The sequence below is a fragment of the Pocillopora damicornis genome, chromosome 9 (genome assembly GCF_964200805.1).
Source record: "Pocillopora damicornis chromosome 9, jaPocDami1.2, whole genome shotgun sequence".
Classification (NCBI taxonomy): Eukaryota; Metazoa; Cnidaria; class Anthozoa; order Scleractinia; family Pocilloporidae; genus Pocillopora; species Pocillopora damicornis.
In genome coordinates this window covers 2506274-2527633 of record NC_142678.1, presented here as the reverse complement: position 1 = coordinate 2527633, position 21360 = coordinate 2506274, and the positions used below count along the sequence as shown (strand labels likewise).

Here is a 21360-nt window from a genome sequence, read left to right as displayed (position 1 = left end):
CTGATGGATTCCACTACAAATCATACTTAAAGATGGGTTGAATTTCATAAACAAAGAACAGAAGCTTTATGTTCTCAGAAAATACTTTATTTATTTTTTAAACAAATGTTCCATATTAAATATATTTAGTTCAGTTCAGAGGCCACAATAATCTTTGTTAGTGGACATGTTCTCTATTGCATAGAGTGGTTATGTCTGGTTACAACTAAAAAATAAACAAACAAACGAACAAATAAAGAAGTCTTGTTGTTTTCCTAAGTATAATTAATCTGGCCATGAATAAACTCCCCTGAATATTCTGCCAGGTTCGAAATGGCCATACATAAAGCTAACTCATTCACAACTAGGGAGAAAGAGAGAAAAACTACTCACAGACAGAAGCCTGACTAAGTCTTGAATTATCCTCTACAATTTAAGTGTGTGCCATAATGCAACCAAATGCTAAGTGACTTGCCTCAAACAAAACTAAAACAGAAAAGTGTATATAAACAAAAAAATCTTCTTAGAGCATACTGCCTTACAATGGTGTAGAAATACTTATACACTGGTGCCCCCTAATTTTACAAACAAAAATTTGCATCTTACAGCTAGCTAAAGCAAAATAAGAATAAATCCAACAGTTTTATCATTTTACTAGTGAAATTTCCCAATAGGCAAGACAACATATTACCTTCACTGAAAGAATGTTCCTGAAGCAAAAACAACAAAAAAGTTAAGAAGACAAAAGGGCAGATTGAAAACGCCCTGCAACAATCCAAAACATTTGAATTAAGCCCCAAATCAACAAATAATAACAAACCTAAGTTATAACTAGCAAAGTAACCCAAATGAATAAAAGCCGCATGAAACTGAAAACTGTCAGGAGAGTCAAGTCTTAGTCAAGATAATTTTACTGGATTTTTATAACCCTTGATGTGACAAAACATGGTAAACAACTAGTTGACGTTCAGGATGTAAGTTCATTATCAAGTCATCTTTGAGATGAAGTTATATAAATACAGCATCTTTTTCCTTTTCAAAATAAGTTCAACTGCATTTAATGCAGTTTCTATGTCTGCCACAATCATGAGACTTGTCACATGTCACTGTTTGAAGTAGGGTGGAGGGTTTTGTTTACATTTAACACAGCCAGCATCAGATCAGGTAAGATAAACACAGATACAGAGTTTTTCAACCAAGTGTCATTAAAACAGACCAATGCAGTCACTGCAGCTCATCAAAGAAGCCATGACTTAGAGATGAAAGATCAGAGTAAAACCATGAAAACTAACAGATGCATGAGGAATTGCCAGCAACAAAATTGCAATTGTTTAAGAATTGCATCTTTTAGTTTTGCATCAGATTGGTTCAGAGTGACACAAATATAAAAGATCCACCAATACTGGATTATTTTTGACACTCAGTTGAAATATGTATAGTCAACATAAACTCTGATGACTCTTAATTTTGCTTCCCTAATGACTGGTGTGGAAATAAATTGTAGGCTATGTCTTTCCCCTACATCTTCTACTCAGTACCATTTAGGACAATTTTGGCGGAAAAAATTAATAATAATAGTATCTTTCATCTATACGCATGGCTCCTTCTCTTCCTTAAAAATAAAAAAGGAAATAATTTTTAAAAAGTGTGAAATTGAATTAAGGCTATGTCTGTATGTTCAAGAATTACAAGGTGAAAGCAAAATTAGGAGTCAAAAGGTTACAGTTTTTAACAGGCAAAGGAAGTAAAGCACAGTTTGCCACAACCCAATTCCACCAACCTTCAAATCTTTGTGTAGGTAAAGTAAAATAAGGCAACTTGGGTAGAATAACAGGCCTGGAAAATCCAACCAAATTGTCTTTTGCACCTGACATGAATCACACCCTCACATGCACCACAAAGCTGTGGGGGTAATATTTACAGTAATTTTCTTATATACAAATAACAGCATAGTCAACATGCTGGTATTGTTTGTCTAATGGCAGCAAATAAAGCAATGTTCACTGAAAAGTTAATACTCTGGAAATCTTTCTGGAGGAACCAATGAATTCCTGATTGGTATTACTGTGACACATTGTACATATATCAGGCAGAAGTGGCACCACATAAGCTTACTGAGAATACGAGATACTTGTATAATGATCAATCTTTCTGCTTATAAGCAAACCACTTGATGCAGGTGTAGCAATTAAAAAAAAAATCTCCTCCTCCTTTAGGGATAAAAACGACTTCTTTTGCGCACTTTATCTTAGCCGCAGGTCACCTAAGGTTGTGTCATGATTCTGATTAAATGTTCCACCAAATAGAGTTTGCTCTCTATCATCAAAGAGGAAGGGATCATCAGAGTGGTCAATTTCATTGTGCCTTGGAAAACGTGCTCCTGTTGGTTTCAATTGTCCTTGAAGGAATGATGGACTTGCAGGGCTCAGAGTGGGTGATGTCATATGTGACTGCTGAAAAGGTGTAGGTCTGTCAAATGTGAAGACATTTCCAAGTGTTGTGTGGGGTGAGATGTGAGGGGACATTGAAGGAGGAGAGAAAGGTGGTGAAACAAGTCTATTCAATCCTGTTTGTGTGGAATTAAGAGGTGATGTGAACGATGATGAGGCTGGAGAGGTATTGTTTACGATTGCAGACCAGCTTCGCTGTGTAGGAGAAAGGATGTTATCCATTGTCATAGGGGGAGAATGAAGATGATCTGAGTTCACTCCATTGCTGTGAGATTTTAACTCATTGCTTCCTAGAAGTCCGTGTGGGGGAGAAAACATAGGGTCCTTATTAAGGGCAAGTTCTTTGATCTTGTTATTTTCCTTTTTGATATTGTTCTGATGAATGATTGGTGATATAATGCTTGGGCCTGTGTGAGAGGCATTACTTGCATTAACTAACTTCTTTGAGTCTCGTAAGTTAGAGACCTTGTTTGGCTTACTCCTGCTATTCAGTGGTGATGACTTTGATCCAGATTCAGACAAACAAGAATCATCTTGACCTGTGCCAAGAAAACCACTACTGTTTAACAATCCTGGGGTGTGTGTGATCACTGATGCTGGAACAGAGTGTCCAACACCACATTCTTTGCCTTTTCCAGAATACAGACTTTTAATGGCAGAATTGCCATTGGAAACAGTAGGGAAATTTTCACTAAGGATATCATGTTCACTTTCCTCATTATCAAGGCCACCAAGGAGTATCTCCTCCCTTTGCTCCGATTCAAACATAGGTGAATCATACTGCTGAAACTCATCAAGATCAGGTGACATAGGAGAAGGTCCACTTCCATGTGAGTAGTCAGATGACAATGACAAACTGATATCTGGAGATAACATATCCGATGAATTATCAGGACTAAATGAATTGTCCAAACCAACAGGTCTTATTGAATTGTTAGGTGTCTTTGCTACTCTTGCTTTGTTTGACCTGGGCATAGCTGGTTTTCTATTGGCTGGTTTTTTAGTTGGCTTGGGTAGCTTTTGAAGTAATGGGGCCTTTGGCTGTGGTTTCCGCCGTGGCTTCTTTGGGGGAGGCTTTGTTACTCCAGGAGAGGACTTGGCTGCTGCTGCAGCTGCTTGAGCTTGGGCTTGAGCCTCTTGAAATTTGGCCTGCAACAAAAGAAAAGCATAAAATATTGAATACAACACACAAACAAATGACATATACAGCCTTACTAGCTCAATCCTATTCAAAACCATAACATGTAAAGGGTCAGACAGATTGATCTGAGCTGTTTGGCCCTGCTAAGCATGCGCCCTTCTACCCATGGGTATTTTATAATACACTGCACTATCAGTTTACCAGGGTAATAACCCACTAAGAGGTTAGTGTTTGTAAACCTCACCCCTTCAGCTTCTGATTTACAAACTTTTCTCCTTTTCTCCAAACATATGGCATGGGTCACTGCACTTGTGAATAATAGGAAGTGGCATCTATTACTTATAGTAAAAGTAAGAAAACTGTGCTCACAGTTTCTTCTCAACAAACCACAAACAGCAGCTTATGGAGTAAGAACAAATTTTGAAGTTGCAGCATCTTTTATCAAATTCGACTAAAGATGGCCTAGCTGTTAATTTTGTTGTAAACTGCATATCCAGTTTCTATTCTAATAGACACAGCTTCTAACCTTTTTCCTGGCATGTTCATCACAGAGAGGACGCTCATGAATGACATCAAACACTGGCACAGAACATTGGAGACCTCCAGGCCACTTGGCAGTGCACTGGGCATACAATACTTGCATAGAGTCATTCATTATATCTACAAATTTTGACCCTGTTAAGGAAACAAACTAAAGAGAAAAGATTGATATATTTTTTGTTTTGGGGCAAAACAACCAATGTCAAACATCAACCTTCACAATGGCCACTGAAAGGAGATTCTAAAATATAATTTACAAATGTAACAGAGTACATTTAGGTTAAAATTTGAGTGAAAATCTCAACTACATTCTTGCTTTGAAAAATTAAACTTGCTGTGTAGATTCCGAAAGACAGCAAAAATAATTTTACATGCCCACTACATATACCCCCACATGACCTACATTAATGATTTCATAGGCATAATACATTTGGCTGCCAGCCAAGCAAGTTGCAACTTTCATACGGAGTAGTCTGATTATCAAACTATAGGGAACTATCAAATTGTAGCACTCATTTCTGCCTAACGTGGCCCTTAGCAATTTCCAATCCTACTATTTTTTCTCAAAATTTCTCTCAAGGCCAATAGTAAATATGTGGAAAGGATACGATCCCTGCAGAATTTGGTGTATGGGAAGGCTTTCTTCTTACATTGAACGTCATCTTGAGTGAATGCACATGTTTTCACATGACATCTAGCAGGTCTGGGTCTATGGAGAAAAGAAATTCATGTTAAATTTAATGGGGTTAAAGGGTTAACTTTGCTTCTCCGACTCTCTTATTTTTGTTATAGCTTAGTATAGTTGAACCTTGACTATCAGGTCCAATTTTCTCATGAATATCAATAAGTTGCATTCGAGATCTGTAACAATTTTTTTCCAGTAAAACAAAGCAGATGTACTGAAACAATTGGGCACTATTCCATTAATACACCTTTAATGCTAGATCATTTTAAGCTGTAAAATGTTGTTGTGAGCCATTTTTCTTAAGATCTTGGCAGATTTTGGGCAAGACACACATGATTAGAGAATTCCCTTTAATTTTCGTGAAAAGTTGATTGAATGCTACTTATTCTGCTTTATTTATGACTCAATAATATACAAATATTCAATTATCCAGACTCATGCTTATCTGGACTATTCAGCCCATTCCCACAAGCCTGGATGATCAAGGTGCGACTGGAAAGATTACCTCTGATCTAGAAATGAAGTGACCTGCGTGACCAAGCATTATTCCTGTTTCAAAGACATGGAGCCATTGAGTATTACCCCCCCCCCTCCCTTTCCTCTAAAATACGAAGCTGATCCATGACAGGTTCATCTGTTCATCTGACATTTATAATCTTTTACGTGAGGAAGGCAATTTGAGGGGGAAGAGTCTTGCCCAAGAACACAACACCAAGACCAAACAACGGTTTAGACCCTGACTTCTAAATCTATGGAGTAACCACATCTTCCAGATCATAGCTCCATATCTGGGGTAAATTCACCAGGTAACATGAAATGCAGGGAATTCAATTCTTCTAATTTTGTGAAACATCCCACCTTGTTCTCCGCATCTTCTTGCTATTTTCCAGAAGAGAATCCACACAGGCTGAACTGTTACTCTGAACAGCCTTAACCAGAACATTACCAGATGCCATCATATCTTTGTATTGATGACGCCGTGTTCGCAGTGTTCTCCTCAGTTGGTGAAGTTGCCGTCGTAGCTGGCTGCTCAGTCTTGAAATCTTAGCAGTTCTAATATCAGCATGAAGGCTAAAAAGAAATTGGGTAACATAAATTTGAAGAAACCACTATTTCTTAGATCAACTCGGAGGCAGAATTATTTTTGATGAAAAAACAACAACAATAATTTCATGCATGAATTATTTTTTTTCAAATACCCTTCTAAACCCTACCAAGATCTAAAACTAAAGTCTTCATACATAATGCAATTCATTCTTTATTGCTTCAGCTCCGCAAAAAGTACTGTTAAGTCAGACAAGACCCTTTGGTTGCTATTTTCTTTCTTCTTATAACCTTTCTGCTTGAAAATGTTATGATACTTAAAGGAGAAATTTCTAATTTGCCTTTCTGGGCAGTGAAAGGATTGAGACCTTCTAAGGGAAGATAATTTTTTTCTTTTAATTTTAAATTTTAAGATCCATCAATACTTCCTTTCCAACTATTGATGAATAGCAACAAGTACATAGGACTGCAACTCTTTAGAAAAATACCCTCCTGAGAAAACCATCAATAATTTGGGGCACAATCAATCAGTTATTGTGGTACAAAAGATGCTACAGCGGTGGCATAATTATTTGCAATGTGTTTCCGTTCTTGTAAGACATGGCAAACACTCTCAACTGTCAGGGAAAAAAAAACAAGACAAGCTGACTAACCAGTTGTTTTCTTTTCTGAGAGCTTCATAATCAAGATCACTATCAGAAGAGAGCCACATTTGCTGCCAGGGCATATCATCACCTTCACTGGAACTGTCACCATCAGAACTCTCAATATCTGACGACAAAAATACACTTGCATTAAAACTTAGAAGCATTACTTGCAGGGAGTTTACAGAGATCAAAGAATTCTGCCACTAGCATGCACAATTCTCCTGCTAATGATTGGAAACCAAATATGCACTGGATTAACTATGAACTTTAACAGAAACTAGCATTTTTTATGACTTGAAGATGAATGATAAAGTTAAATATATTTGTGAGGAAATCTTTATCACAATCAAGTTAAGTAATTGTTACTTGCCCTGCCTTAATGGTGATTGGCTTAGGAAAAACATTAAAAAGGAAGGCTGTTGTATTCTGGAAATCTTGAGTTGATGTGGTGTAAAATGACTGTAAGCCAAACAGAACTAAGGCATAAAATAGCCCTAGATCATTGCATTGAATAACATGGACCAGGTTAATTGCATCGCAATTCTCTCTTAGATGCAAAAATTCAAACTAACAATACTGAACGGTAGCCAAAATGCAGAATTCACTCTGACAATTGGTTAACACTGAAATCATTAGCTTAAGAAACTCTTTCTGTGGCCAATTTACATTACCAACTCAGTTGGCCCAGCTCCACAATTTCTTTTGAAACTTATTCCCTCTATTTGTAAGGCAGAATGAACAGTTTTTACGGTCAAAACCATCATATTGATCTCAGAGAACATACTCAAATTGAATCACAAGTTTGCCAGCTGAGAGCTACTGCATTAGCAAGAGCCTTTAATGAAATAGATTCCTTTCACACCATTACAGTCATAACAGCATGCCTGTGTTTAACTTCACATCTTTGTTACTGTGTGAATAACATTTAGTTTGTTTGTTTCCACTGCAAGGTGTACCTTTCAAGTGGATTCACTGGTGAGAATTCTCTGGTTACAAAAATGTTCAAATCAAGGTGAAAATTTCCAGCTGTTTAAAGCAAAATACTCTACAAATTCTGGAAACTTTCATTCATACCATTGCTTGGATTAAATGTGCTAATGTCCAAGTGTCTGTATCATATAAATGTTCCAGACCCACTGGGATCATTTTCTTTTCCTAAACTATGAAGAATTTGTGTTTTACTGCAACTGTATATCCCACAACCAATTTCCATCAATATCACCCAGCAAAAACTGTACATTACTATCCAAATTGGAATTTATCAATTGATTGCACACTTGTAGAAATAAGACAGCTAAACTCAAAAGATGTTTCCAAGGTGATAAAAGGGAAATGGACCGAAACTTTAAAAGCTCCTAGATAACCTATTCAAAGGTATTAATTATGTCGGAAAATTTATATAACAGCTTTTTATTCAAGTGTACACAGTGAGATAGTCAAGCCACACCAGACTTCTGATGAAACCTCTTAACTTGTTAAATTAACACCCTGTGAACTGTACTTCTCTGAGAAATTAAAAATTTTCAGTTGTAATCATTCCAGCCAGCAGATGTTTGGTGAAATTGTTCTGTACTTAACTTCCAGAAACATCTATCTTTACTGAGCTTAAATCACATGATGTCAGGTATTTTTTAAACCTGACCGACACGATACTTTCACTTTAAAACCTAGGTGATCTCGTGACAATCACTACTGAACTTTTTTCAAATAAATAGGAATGGATCACACCATAATAAATTTGGAAAATTAGAAACTCTGCCACCAAAAACTTCGTCTGATTTAAATCGGGTAACGTGGCAGGAAAACTGGTGGATATACCACTGATCAAAACATTTTCTGTAAAATTGTGAAACTATAACATAACACGAGATTTTTGTAATTTTTTTTTTCCAAACTAGAGAGTAACACGATCGATTGACTATCAATAGAGGTTTGAATCTCGTTCATCTACGAGAAAAAAAGGTCGACGCCAATAGATTCTATGAGGAAAACGAAATGGTGAAAACAAAACTGTATCGTATTTTTGGACAAAGCGTTTTCTACAGAACAGTAAAGACCTACTCACGGAAATTTAAATTCTTGTTGTTGTAACTCGATAGTTCATGCTTTAGATCATCGAGGTGCCACGAAGTACATGTATTGTGCAAAAAAACACGAAATCGCTTTAAGCTTCTATTAAAAGCACAAAGACGCAAAATTTCTGTAAAAATCCTTACCATAAATCTTGAATAAATCGGCTCTGTCTTTCTGCCATTTTCTCCTACTCTCTCTCAACTCTTCAATCGCTGGACTATTTGCGTAATTTTTCTTCGGCGGTTGATTTTTAGGCTTTTTTGAACGATAAGGAAATAGAGTGGGGATCGAAGACATGTTTGTCGATGCTGGAGTCGCCAAAACATCTGTCCTTGCTTTACATTCTGTTGTCGAAGAAGATGAATTCGCCTCGCACTCGACTCCTTCGCCAGGTTTTTTTCGTCGATTCTTCTTGGGAACGATTCCTAAAACTTGTAAATGACTATTGCAGTATCTGAAAAGGTAACAAGAACATAAAGCATGAGTTAGAACGAAAATTCAGAGCGATTTATCATCAAAAGCATTATCACCATCGCTTTGAACATCAAAGTGAAGCGCGGAAGCGATCAAGAGGAGAATGATATTCACAAAGGGGGAAAAGCAAAGAAAACAAAATTACAAACTCACATTCGATCCTCGGCAGACGGTATAGGATTTGTACACTGATGTCCGTTGTATTTTGCCACAAACTGACATTGTTTAAACGGAGCGTTTTTATCCTCTAACACATGTCGAATACAAAACGCGTAGCCATTTAACCTTCTTTGCTTACAAAGCTTTTCACTGTAGCTACAAAGAAGTTTTCCATCCAACGGGGAAGAATGAATGTTCTTTCCCTCAAACATAACGTTTGCCGTCTTTGCTTGCTCTTTCTTGGCATCGACATCTACAACGAAAGGAATAAATTTCCGAAAAATTAGAAACGACAAGACCTATCGAATATTAATCGCAAATTTAAATGATTTTCAATATCCCAAATAGGGAAAATTACTTGATTTCTCCGCCATTCCCTAAACACAACAAGATGGCCATCGAAATTGAAGCGAAATACCCATTTCGACGTTTTTGTATGACGAAGAAAAGTTTCCTGTCGAGCAAGATCCAGACGTGAAAGGACCGCTAAAATATGCATACAATTTTCCGTACGACTAGTTTATACAAACAATGCTTGCACGTACTTGCGTTGAAACTGCTCGTTTCGAACTTCAAAACACTAGGTTTAGTTTGTATTTCCTCCATAAAGATAAATGGAATGTTTCTTCGTTCAGAGAACGGCTAAAATCGAGTGTACGAGCCCGTTCCTTCATGCGATTCTTGTGCGTTCGCCATCGTGGCTTACGTTGAACTGCCGACCACTCGGTGACGAGCGAATGAGAAAATCACACACCCTATAAGCGCCCTTTTTTGGTACACCAAACCGTATTGAATGACACCTTGCTCGAGACACTGAAAACATAAATCCTTTTATTCCCGGCCCGAGAAGAAGGCATTTTTTCGTTGACTCGATCCACTGGGAAGAGGAATTGAGGTAGTTTCCGAAAGTTCGAAGAGCAACGAGATACGTCGGGATAACGGCAAGATATTCGCGCGAGAGGCCCCACTCCATGTTGGTGTTTTTTTCAGCCATGGGCTCTGGGGCGGGTCACATCCAAGAAGACGCCATTTTACAACTGCGACAACGAGACTTCAACAACAGCCAATCAAAAGCGAGATTTGAGGGAAACGAGGTCTAAAATTGCTATTGTCATAGCAACGATAGCTATGATTGACAGCTGAACATAAACAGCGTGGGAAATATGGCGGGAAAGAACTGAAAATGCAATGGACACCTTTCTTCAAGAGCTTTCCATTTCCTTTTATCAATCATGGTTTAAATTTAGAGAAAATGTATAAAAAAAGGGAATCTTGAATAGCGTGATTCTCCCTAAAAAAGAGGAAATTGGGTATGATAAGAGATATCTTTTTTCCGGGAAGGAAACAATGTACCTCTTTCTCACATCATTTCATTTGTAAAATGATGTCGACCGGAAATGCGGAAAACGAAGTGAATGTTGAAAATATTGTTTTGTTTTAAAGATTCACGATTTCAGAGATGACCTCTTTGTTATTCCAGAGACTATGGCGAAAAATTTTTTAATAATATTCACGACCGGAACTTCTCGCTATTGAATATACATATTTTTTTAAAGAAGAGAAAAAATATTTTTTCTCCCGGTTTGAGAAATACAGTTTGGGTTTGTATTTGTCTGATTTTTACTTTATTTTATTTTATTTTCAGCACCTATGTTGCTTAAAAACTGAAAATTAAAGTATCACTAGATTTGGAAACATTTTGGTCAATTTTGCGCCTAAAGGGAAATAAGCTTTTGGGCTGTGCGTGCTTTCGTAATTACATTTTATCAATTTATTCTTTGTCTCCCTAATTTGGAGGAACCACCTGTAATGGTGAAAGGATAGAAGAGGAAAAAAAAAAAACATCAGCAATGAAATAACCTCAATCTTCGCTTTCTATCTTTCGTCATTAGCCTCTTTCTTAAAGCTGACTTTTACCTAAACGCACTTTGTTCATTGCTTCTTTTTTCCTTTGTCTTTGACACTCGTATTTCCTTAAAAATTCTAATTACGAACTTTTGCCCGACAGTTGAAGCATGAATCGTTTATGTGCATAACATTGAACGAGTGAAGACCGATTTAATGTTTCCTACCCAGGTAAGTGTATTTCATTTTTATTTTGAACTAGGATTCTACGAAAATTTTTAATTTTTCTATTAATTTTCCTAAAATCACAGTGGCAGACGGGAAATCAGTGAAAATTGAAATAAAATTGGAAATATAAATATTTTTCAAACTCTTGAATACCTGTGAATTCATTTATTAAAGAAGGCGTGCAGTTCAGTTTTGAGGACAATCATTCAGTCAGTTTTGACCTGATGAAGAGCAGGTGGGTGTTGGAATTCCTTACTTAACAGGGGGAGAGTAGAGAGCCACATAAACTCTTTTCTTTCAATCACATTAAAGAAAATATCTCTCTGGAAGTTTTCTTATCCCAAGCAAGCCCCTAATTTCAGCAAGAAACTGTTGAAGGACCCTTCCCTCCTTCTGCCACTAGGAAATTCTCACTCCTCCCTTGCAGGAAGCATCACTGATTTTTTCACTGAAACTTTGATGCTATACTCAAGATCACAGAGCACCTATATCTTAAATGTGCTTCTTTCTTTATCTATCACAACAATAGTTTGTGGGACACAAAACAGTCTACACTAAAAAATTCATGCCATCATTCAGCTTTCAAAATTTAACTTTACTTCCACTCGCCTCATGCAACTGTAATTTCAACTTATCTGTGATTTACAATTTGTTATGCAGCACTTTTTGCTGAAAATAAACTATAAATATAGTTTTATGCATAAAAAATGTCCACTTCTCAATTTGATCTACTAAGTGGTATCAATGAAGCAATCAGATCAATGTCTGTATCTGACTAACTGCACACCCACCCCTCCCCTAACACAACTGCAGTCAACTGATAACAAGTTAGGGTTAATGTTAGGTCAGGGGAGGGGTAAGAACACAGTTGTTCATATATTGACATTGATTCAAGCATCATTCTTGGGCTCAACTCATAAATTAACCCTTCAACTCCAAGACAAAATTTGTAATTCTCCTTACTGTCAACCATACAATTCTTCTAAAGTTAGTTCAGAGAATTGAGTATTGGATCAACTAATTATCACCAAATTGATGTTTTTCTTTATTCTCATCACTTATCTGGTTGATATTCTATTGATATTGTAAGGAGATATTCTGTCTTAGTCACTCATAGGAGTTAAAGGGTTAAGGGAACACATCGTACCCAGATGTTCATTTGAAGCTGTGTTAACCCTTACACTCCAAAGATTAGAATACAAATTCTTTGCGCTGTCTGCCAAACATTCAACATTCCTGGTTATTCTGGCTTCAAGAAATTAGTGTTAAACAACAAGCCACATTTACATATTGACATTCTAGGAAGAAATTTAGCACAGTACACTTAATTTCACTACTTGCACTGAACATTACCAAGTATGCTACAGTCACAAAAGTTTTATTTTTAAAAGTGTCATTTATTCTCTCAATAAATTAATCTGACAGAGTATCTGACATATCTCCATCATAAGAGGGAACAACTCCTTGTTAATACTCATAATAAATAAACCATCTATAAAGAATCTGTGACTAAACAAGAAATTTAATCTTCTTGTGCTTCTCATGGTTTAACTGAATTTACTTGAACTAGAGGCCTTTGGAATTTAATGTGAATAAATTCAGTGCATATCACATGACACCACAGTATTTTCTAGTCCCTATAACAACCTTGCTCTTGCTCATTTAAATGATAATTTAAAATATCTTTGTACCCAACAGAACAAAACTGTAATCATCCACAGCAACAACTGCATACAACATGTTAGTGCCCTTGGTCACAGTCTTTGTCTTCCAAATTGATGTCTGAGCTGTTGGCAGTTTCTGCAAAAGCAAAACAAAAATGGTGATGGGCAATATAACAAATGGTAGAAAGGTTTGACTTGCCATCTCATAAGTAAGAGTTACCAGGGAGCAGGCAACTTAATGAAAGAAAACTAATTTTGATGAAAATTAGTATAAAACTGCTCCATGATGGCTGCCCTTGGCAATTCAAACAATTTAAACTTTAGCTCCAAATAAACCAGAATGGAACTACAGATGACCAAACTAGAGAAAACAGCAGAGGGAATAAACCTAAAAACTTATGTAGCAAGATTTACAAGTTGTTTTCACCTAGAGAAGTGACACTGGGTAACTTTGATTTTGAATCAAGTTCAGATCTAGACTTGGAAAAAGGATTTGCTATGTAGCATGAAAAGTTTGAGAAGTTTTAACTCTTGCACATTTGTGCAGAGTGTCCACAAACCTGCAAAAACAATTCCTGAAAAAAGTTTACTGCAAAACATGTAATAATTATATACCAATCATCTTATGTGTAGCTACTCTCTGAAGAACTCAGTAAGTAATAAATTTGGAAAATATCATGAATTTTTTTTTTCTTGTGAGAAGTTTTTCTTCAACCTCTTCAAAAGAAATCTCAAGACTAGTTCATATGAGAACCTTTAGTCACAAGATGGGACAAACTAAGCTCCCATCTTGCAAAACTGACTGGCATCTCTGTCACAAATTTTCAGTACACACTGCATTTTACCTTTGATTTTCTCCACTGCAGCATCATCACCATTCAATAACTCTTCCTCCTTCACAGAACTGGGCTCATCTGCTTTTTGTGTCACTGAAATATAACACATTAATTAGTATGAGGTTTGAATAGCCTGGATAGAACTACAATAATTGCAAAAGTGGAGAAAGATGTATCCTTCCCAAGTGACATCATGCTTACTAAAAGAAATGAGGACATGACAATTTAGGCACTACGTGATGTTTTTAAAAAAACTCTCTCAACAAAAACAAGAGGAAATATTTCTTTGACACAAACCATTCTTTTTCTCTAACATGGCCTGCACTGAATTTGTGGGTTTCCTGTGGTGCAGCCCAGCACCTTGTCCAGAGGTTTGTCTTGGAGATGACCAAGTGTCATAATCCAGTTTTGGAGCAGTGGGACGATGTTTCTTTGCTGGGTTGAGTTGGTAACAATAACAGCATCTAAAGGCTGGTTGTGAAAATAATACAAAGAGCAATCAGCAAAATACATCTTACTGAAAAAAAAAAAAAAAAAAAAAAAAAAAAAAAAAGAGGAGAGACACAGCTGCCCAGCAACCAATGTGCTGGAATCCAGGTTGGGAAACCTGGGTTCAAGCTTTAGCTGGATGCTCACTGAGCTGAGTTGAACTTGTGGGAGTACATCATACTCTGAGTTCATGTGTTACAGGAGTCCTGCCTACTTTTAACCATATAACTCCCAAGATCTCATTGTTAATCCTCCCCTTTAGATGCTACACATTTCCTTGTAAATTAGTTAAGAGAATTTGGTGTTCGATCAAGACGACAACTTCTACCTGATAAGTTTGAGTGTTCTCACTACCAATTCTCTATAACCAATCTCTTATCCAACAAGCACACGCGGAAAAATTGTGTTATTAAATTTCATTAAAATCCTAAACGTTTGGAGCTTTCTAAGGCCAAATTTTCAGCCTGTTGCAATGCATTTCCATATAAGGTGACTCAGAATATGAGCTGATGACTGGAATCAATCAGAATACTAGAAATGCAATACTTGAAGTTGAAAATTTAATAATTTTACTTGGTAGATAAATAATTTTCTTGGAGTGAAAAGCTTGGGATCAGGACATTTCCTTACTTGACAGGGCATCTATATTATATAAAATCAATAGTGTGTGTCCCCTTCAAGATGTTGTAGATCAATTTAACAGCATACCTATATATTCAAATTCCTCCTTCAAGGCCATTCCATTGTGAGAGTGGCATTGACTGCATATCAGAGCATATCTGTTATTTGGTCCATCACCAACAAGATATTCCACCAACTAAAAGCAAAAAAAGTTCCATTGTGTAAGCCATTGTTAACCCCTGAGAGTGACCAGCAACTAATTTCTCCCAACAGCATTCCCCCTGAACATTGCCACTGCAGGCATCTAAAGTTTTCTTTTTTTTTTTAAGGGCAATTTTCAAGCTAAATGCTTTTGCATTATACATGATTTTGAATTTTTATGAAATTTCATATATCAATTTTTGTCAATTGTATCAATTGTAATCTTGAATTGTGAGTAAAGTTATTATCAATCAAATATTCCCCCTGAATCAAACAACAAGGTCACATGAATTAAGGGAATGATCACAAATTCAAGAAGCTCTTGCTTTGTTAAGCAAATTCTTCTTTTCAGTTCCTGATGAAATATATAGAGAACAGTATCGAGAATATGGATACTGATGTTAGGGTGTAAAGGATGAAGACTGAATATTGCATTAAATAATTAAAACAGACAAAGAGGCTTAAAGCATGGAGTTAGACAGTAAAAATTACTTTATCCATAGCTGTTCTTTCTCGTGGTAAGATTGGCTGAGCAGGTCTTGGCATGGGACCTGGTGAGGCTACTCTACGGGGCGTACCAAGGGGCAATGGAGATGCTGCACCTGGGAGGTCAAAGGGCAACGGTGAATGTCAGTTCTAATTCAAGGGATGCGAAAGAGGAAAGGAAGGCCACCAGGAAATGATTGATATTACTTATTATGATTGTTTACAAACAGTTCATCACAAAGAAGTTTCATAATTGCATGGAATATTGAGTACTTTTTTACTGAAGCTCGAGCAAAAAGAAAGCTAATCTCTCCCACTTCAATTGTACAGCAGTGAGTAAACACTCTATCATTATGAATTAGAGGTGAAGCAAAAACTTCCACCTGATAATATCAACCCTCAGACTTACGGATGATGAAGTTTTACATGGGGCCTCTTCAGTCACAAAGCAACAATCCCAGTAACAGTATCATAACATCAAATTATACGATGCACAAAGAAACTTTAAAATTGTAATGAATTCTGCAAAGCGCAAGACTAACCTGATGAGTTTGAAGGAATATTCATGAGGCTGTTGGATTTCTTTGGCTCCATTGCCTTCTGATTTGTCTGTTTGCTATCCCCTGATTGGTTCATCTGGCCTGGAGACTCTGCTAGAGAGGGTTCAGAGATGGTGCGCTGTAATGGAGCCCCTGGACTTTCAACCTTACCCAGGGCATTCCTCTGTCTTAATTCTGGGGGAAAAAAGTCCTCATCACAAAGAATTTTGGATCAATATCAGTATCTGGGCAACTACCCACCTACCCCTCCCCTAACCCAACAACAGTCTATTGATAACAAGTTAGGGTTAATGTTGGGTTGGGGGAGGGGTAGGTGGGCAGTTGCCCAGATACTGATATTGATCCAGAATTTTTAACCCACTGTATCCAAAAAGGGACTGGCTTCTAAATGCTCCTTGCATTATTACTCTTGAATCAAATATAAAAGTCATGAGAACAAGGAAATAATCACCAATTCAAGAAGCTCCTGATTTTCATACAAATTCTCCTTTTTAGTGACAGAAGAATCATTAGAAATGTAAAGAGAACAGTGAGGAGAATAAGAACATTAATATTTGGATGTAAAAGGTTAAGGTAACCCATTCCCACTCTGGTTTGTCCAACAGAGCTTCACTTCAAAGATTTTAAGTTCAAAGAAAGAAGAACACCCAAGTTCCACTCTTTGGCTTCCCTAAATTTATAAACAGTAAATCCCTAATTTAGTACCCAGAGCTGAGACAGGGGGTGCTTGTTATTTAAGGGGCAGTGCATGCTTAATTAAAGAGAGGTGCTTTTTCAAATTTTCCAAAATGATGTCTCAATATAAACCCTTTTTGTACAATGACATTTGCATTTAAACAATGTAAATGGTAGATATGTTGATATACAAAGCTGATGCTCAACAGGATCACACTTTGTACTTGAAGTTATTTTTCAAACCTTAGCAAGTTCAAAAACTGAAAAGAGGATACCATAAATGTGGCAATTGAAGACTGCAGTAGCGCACCTGACTATATTACCAAACAGGATCACTTGCCAACAAAAATGGCTAAGAGTGCACTTATCTCAGGAAGGAGGGCAATCATACTAAATTAGCTGACAAGGGGAGGGTATGTTTATTTGTTTATTTGTGGGGGGGGGGGGAAGCAGATATTTTACATTTCAGCCAATGGAAGAGAGTTTTTTAAATAGACTACACTCAAGGTAAAAAAGTTAAGTACACACTCAAATCAAGAACCCTATCCAGCCAAAGCTTAGCTTGGTTTCTGTAAGCATAAAGCCAGTACACAATTTAACCCCTGGGTGGAAAGAGGCTGAGAGATTAGAGTCTTGCTGATGACAAAAAAAAGACAAAACAAAAAGAGAAATGACCTGGCCAGGTCTTGAACCTTGAACCTCATAACACAGAGTCCAGGGGCCTGTTTCTTAAAGGTGCCAGTAAAGCACTCTGTTTTAATTCAAGATGGGAGTTTCAAAAGTTTTGAGAATTATACAACAAAAACTATCAGCTGAAGAAACAAAATGGATTGGTTACGGTGTTAGAGCCTGCTTCTCTATTATTTAACTTTCAATTTTAAAATATGGCTTCAGGCCAGTTGAGTTACAAGGACTTTTGAGAAACGGACCCCAGGCCCCTGACAGTTAGGCCACCACCTCTCTTGCCCAAATTCAATGGGTTGGGAAGGTGCTAATCTAAAGATCTTCAGTGCTAATTCTAACCTGTTCCCATTGAGCCACTTGGACTCTGCACACTGTGTGTAGGAGTTGAAATGGGTGTCTCTTTTCTTTCCACCTGAACAAAAGAACAATCAGTAAATCAACAGGCCATTTTACAGGTGTGTACTTAGTAGCCAAGCCTTTGAGTTAGAATGAAGCTGAAGGTGACCTTGTTGTCATAGAGACTGGTATCTAGTTACCATCATTGATAAAAAAGCAATTTACATTAGAAAAGCAGCAAGGTTTGTATCATAACAAGGTCACCCTTAGCCTCACTCCTGTTAGAAGGCTTGGCAACCATGTAACTGTAAAATGGACTATTTACACAATAAAATTTTTTTTCTTGTGATGAATCCATGCTCTAACATGGTCTCAATACAACCCACATTGTGTGATTCATACCTACATCAACTCTGCAACAGTCATATACAAAGTCGAAAATGCAACAGGTGAACAGAGCTAGTTGCACTTACAGAGTTAAGATGACTTCTTGCATCTCTGCAGTGGATCAGAATTTGTTACTTTTTAACCCCAATTATTTCATTTGTTCCCTTCAAAATGGTATTGAAATAATTTCTAGTTATTCCTCACAATGTTTTTTTTACTTTGTTACAGTTACAACACAATTTTATCTTAATACCATGATGAAACACTTTCCTGTTACCTTAACAACTTCAGAATTGGGGTCATATTTAGCCAGCAAATCTTTAGCTGCTTTGTAAGTCTCTTTTTCCATCACTTCCTCAAGCTAAAATTCACACAAATAAGCAATGTAATAAAAAAAATAAGTTGTAATTAACTAAAAAGGTCTAGAAAATAAAGACCAAAGGTAAACAAATGCCATATCCTCAGATTATATTCAAAAGTAATATAAAAACATTTCTATTTTACTTACAACTTGTCTCTTCTTGTCCTTTAACTCTTCCAGCCTTCTTTCTGAAAATAAAAAAAATACAAACTAAATGAGTTTTCCACTACTACTACCCACTACTATTCAGTAAGACCCTCTGTTTGATAATTTTTAAGAGACCAGGGAATACAACCATGGTTTTCAGAAATTCATTTACAACATGCTACTTTTTTAGCTATCTTTCAGATTCAATGTAAAAAGATCATGACTGCATAGTAAGGGATATATTAGGTATAGAGTAGACACTGTATACTTTCCTAAGGAACAAAAAGTATTTCCAAAGCTTAAAATACACTAGACATAAAAACAGTCAGGTTCCTTACCATTCTTACTAATTCTTTGAACAAAAAAGTAATGAAGCACTCTCTTCAATAAATACACTCTGGAAAAAAAGAGGGGGCATGTTTCAAGGTTTAACAGTCACATGACAGTTTAGCAAACATGGTTGGAATACCCTTGGAGAGGGTCCTTACTGTGCACTCCACACAATAACTAGACTGACTGAACACAAGGGAGTAATGAGGAAACATGATGTCAACAATCACATAGCTGAACAACACCAACCTACGAACCACACCATTCACTAGGACTCTGAGCAATGCCTAACCTACAGCACCAACTACTTTCAACAACTAACTCTGGAAAGCTGATTTACTAACTAAGAACAGACCTCCTCAACCACTACTACCACCATACAAACAACTCATTTACGTTACATTAACATTACAAATGAACCAAACAGAATGACCTTACTTTACTAACAGATCAAGACCCACCAATCACGACCAACCTATGCCACTTGAGTCTTGCAGCCAACAACATCACAGCAGAACTGACCAATCAGTTTATACAAACTGGACTTAGAACATCCGACTGACAACAATTACTATTCCCTTGACTCTGATGATGACTTCCGCTGAGGTAGTTGAAATGTCAGTCACCACTACCAACAACAGTCCTTCTCAGGACTACACTCATCCAGATGATCAAAGCACACTATGACATTTTCCCGGGGTTCAAACCATTTACTGGTTGACATGGATGTTCAGATAAAGTGTTGATACTCACACAAAAGGAAATACAAGGAGTGGAATTGATCGCACAATTTTAGCTTTCCAAGACTTTGGAAAGTCATAAAAGTAGCATACAAGAGCAGCTAAAATGTACATCACAACTGAGTACAGGATCAGAGAACCAATAAATTTCTTTCTGAGGTTTTCCGTTCTTTGCTGACTGGACTGCAATGCTTTGATATCCTGAGAAGAGATAGAAGAAATGAATATCACAGGAATTTCAGAAGGTTTTGAAATATGTAGACAGGTAAAAATAAAGAACTGACTCATTGTTTTGGCAATATTGTGACACCATTGCCAATGTAACTAAGACAAAACATCTGATGCATTCATGAAGTTGAATGCTCCATGATTGCAAGAAATTGTAGGAATACTTTTGGCTGTATGGAATCTAATTGCACACTGAAGCTTATTAAAAATTGCTTAATAAGGACAATGTTTCCATATCAAGCAATCAAAATTGTTAACACAAATTTCATTTCTAACTTGACCTATTTTATTTTTTTCAACCATAGAATAATAGCATCGTGTGTCAGTTATAAGACGCCTATGGAAATCATTATTATTCTTCAGAGTTAGCAGTACAAACTCCTCCCAAAAACATTAAAGGCAATAATTAATTATTCAATAAAACAAAATTATTCATGTTAGTTTTCTTGTAAGGTGCCAAATAAGTCATTTTGTTATGTTATCTTTAAAAGAGCCTCTGCTTGTTCCAAAATTCCTTCCAGTGTTAACTGAAGAAAGATAAAACTCGACTTAACTAACAAGTAATGTCTGTTCAAGTTAAAATAGTTGTGAAATCTGTTGGCTAACGTAAAGAAATTTTTGAAAAATTTAACTCAGCCATATTTGTGGTTTGTCGATCATTTATGATCATATTCTCATATAGCAAAAATAACAGTTTGATTATAATACTATTACTTGCTACTATATTGATAAAACCTTTCTACAAATTTTTCACGCCGATGGTGAAATTGCCATAGCTTGATCATTTATCCAAAAATTGTGAATTACCCTAAAAACGATTTAGCCGTCATAAATTACAATTAAAATTTCACTTTTGCATAAGCCTCACCTTCTCCAGTAATTCTAACACTTCTCCGAGCGATTCCTTTTTCTGCCAAGAAAAGAAAGTAAAGTTTTACTACGATCGTGGAAAGTGTTCAGATGCAACAGCTAGGATCCACATAGTTGTTTCCTGCTTTGACACTGCTGAGAGAATCCGCGATCGAGACCAAGAAGCCAAATCAACTGCACTTACCCTCCACCTGGAAAAAATAAGACCCATGACGGAGCCTATTCACAATCGTGATGCTTCAAGGGCCGCTACCTCCTATCCATACCCTCTGATCAGGAAATGGACTCAAGAAAGGTCGCGGCGGGATTTGCGGCGTTGAAACACATCATCTGCTCATGCGCTATCAACTCTTCCCGTCCCCATCCCCGTCGGAACCCGTTGGGAACCCTTTTGAGGTAAAATCTGGACTGGACTGTCAGGTGGACTTTGATTAAGAGTGGACAGGAATGACTGCACTCTCATCCTAAAATGACCTGTAT

At 36.8% G+C, this 21360-nt stretch overlaps 2 protein-coding genes across 3 annotated transcripts; both read right to left on the bottom strand.

The window, feature by feature from the left end:
• Positions 1 to 65: 65 nt before the first annotated feature.
• Positions 66 to 11014, bottom strand: LOC113675971 (uncharacterized). Of its 2 annotated transcripts, none has more exons than XM_089183457.1 (8): positions 9738 to 11014; positions 9187 to 9445; positions 8703 to 9013; positions 6493 to 6610; positions 5654 to 5866; positions 4719 to 4819; positions 4097 to 4230; positions 66 to 3578 (listed from the first exon to the last, which is right to left on the bottom strand). In XM_089183457.1, the coding sequence occupies exons 1-8, from the start codon at positions 9796 to 9798 to the stop codon at positions 2223 to 2225; spliced, it is 2553 nt and encodes an 850-aa protein (XP_089039583.1). In that variant the 5' UTR covers positions 9799 to 11014; the 3' UTR covers positions 66 to 2222. The 2 variants fall into 2 exon arrangements, with proteins under 2 accessions (XP_089039583.1, XP_089039584.1); XM_089183458.1 differs by having other exon boundaries at positions 9551 to 10198.
• An 825-nt stretch (positions 11015 to 11839) lies between these two features.
• On the bottom strand, positions 11840 to 21226 carry LOC113676011 (endoplasmic reticulum junction formation protein lunapark-A). The gene is made up of 13 exons (XM_089183467.1): positions 21065 to 21226; positions 20879 to 20920; positions 19796 to 19983; positions 19051 to 19109; positions 18713 to 18753; positions 18482 to 18565; positions 17821 to 17893; positions 16105 to 16296; positions 15569 to 15678; positions 14963 to 15071; positions 14063 to 14236; positions 13775 to 13858; positions 11840 to 13065 (listed from the first exon to the last, which is right to left on the bottom strand). Exons 1-13 carry the CDS (start codon positions 21089 to 21091, stop codon positions 13007 to 13009), a joined length of 1242 nt encoding a protein of 413 aa, XP_089039593.1. The 5' UTR covers positions 21092 to 21226; the 3' UTR covers positions 11840 to 13006.
• Positions 21227 to 21360: the final 134 nt, after the last annotated feature.

Coding starts and splice junctions, on each gene's coding strand:
- LOC113675971 (XM_089183457.1), bottom strand. CDS start 9,798: ATGGAGGAAATACAAACTAAACCTAGTGTTTTGAAGTTCGAAACGAGC. Junction 9,014..9,186: donor CCGTCTGCCGAGGATCGAAT/GTGAGTTTGTAA, acceptor TTACCTTTTCAG/ATACTGCAATAGTCATTTAC. Junction 3,579..4,096: donor ATGAACATGCCAGGAAAAAG/GTTAGAAGCTGT, acceptor CTTTTGTTGCAG/GCCAAATTTCAAGAGGCTCA.
- LOC113676011 (XM_089183467.1), bottom strand. CDS start 21,091: ATGGGTCTTATTTTTTCCAGGTGGAGG. Junction 18,754..19,050: donor TCAAAGAATTAGTAAGAATG/GTAAGGAACCTG, acceptor TTTTATTTTCAG/AAAGAAGGCTGGAAGAGTTA. Junction 18,566..18,712: donor AGGACAAGAAGAGACAAGTT/GTAAGTAAAATA, acceptor TGTGAATTTTAG/CTTGAGGAAGTGATGGAAAA.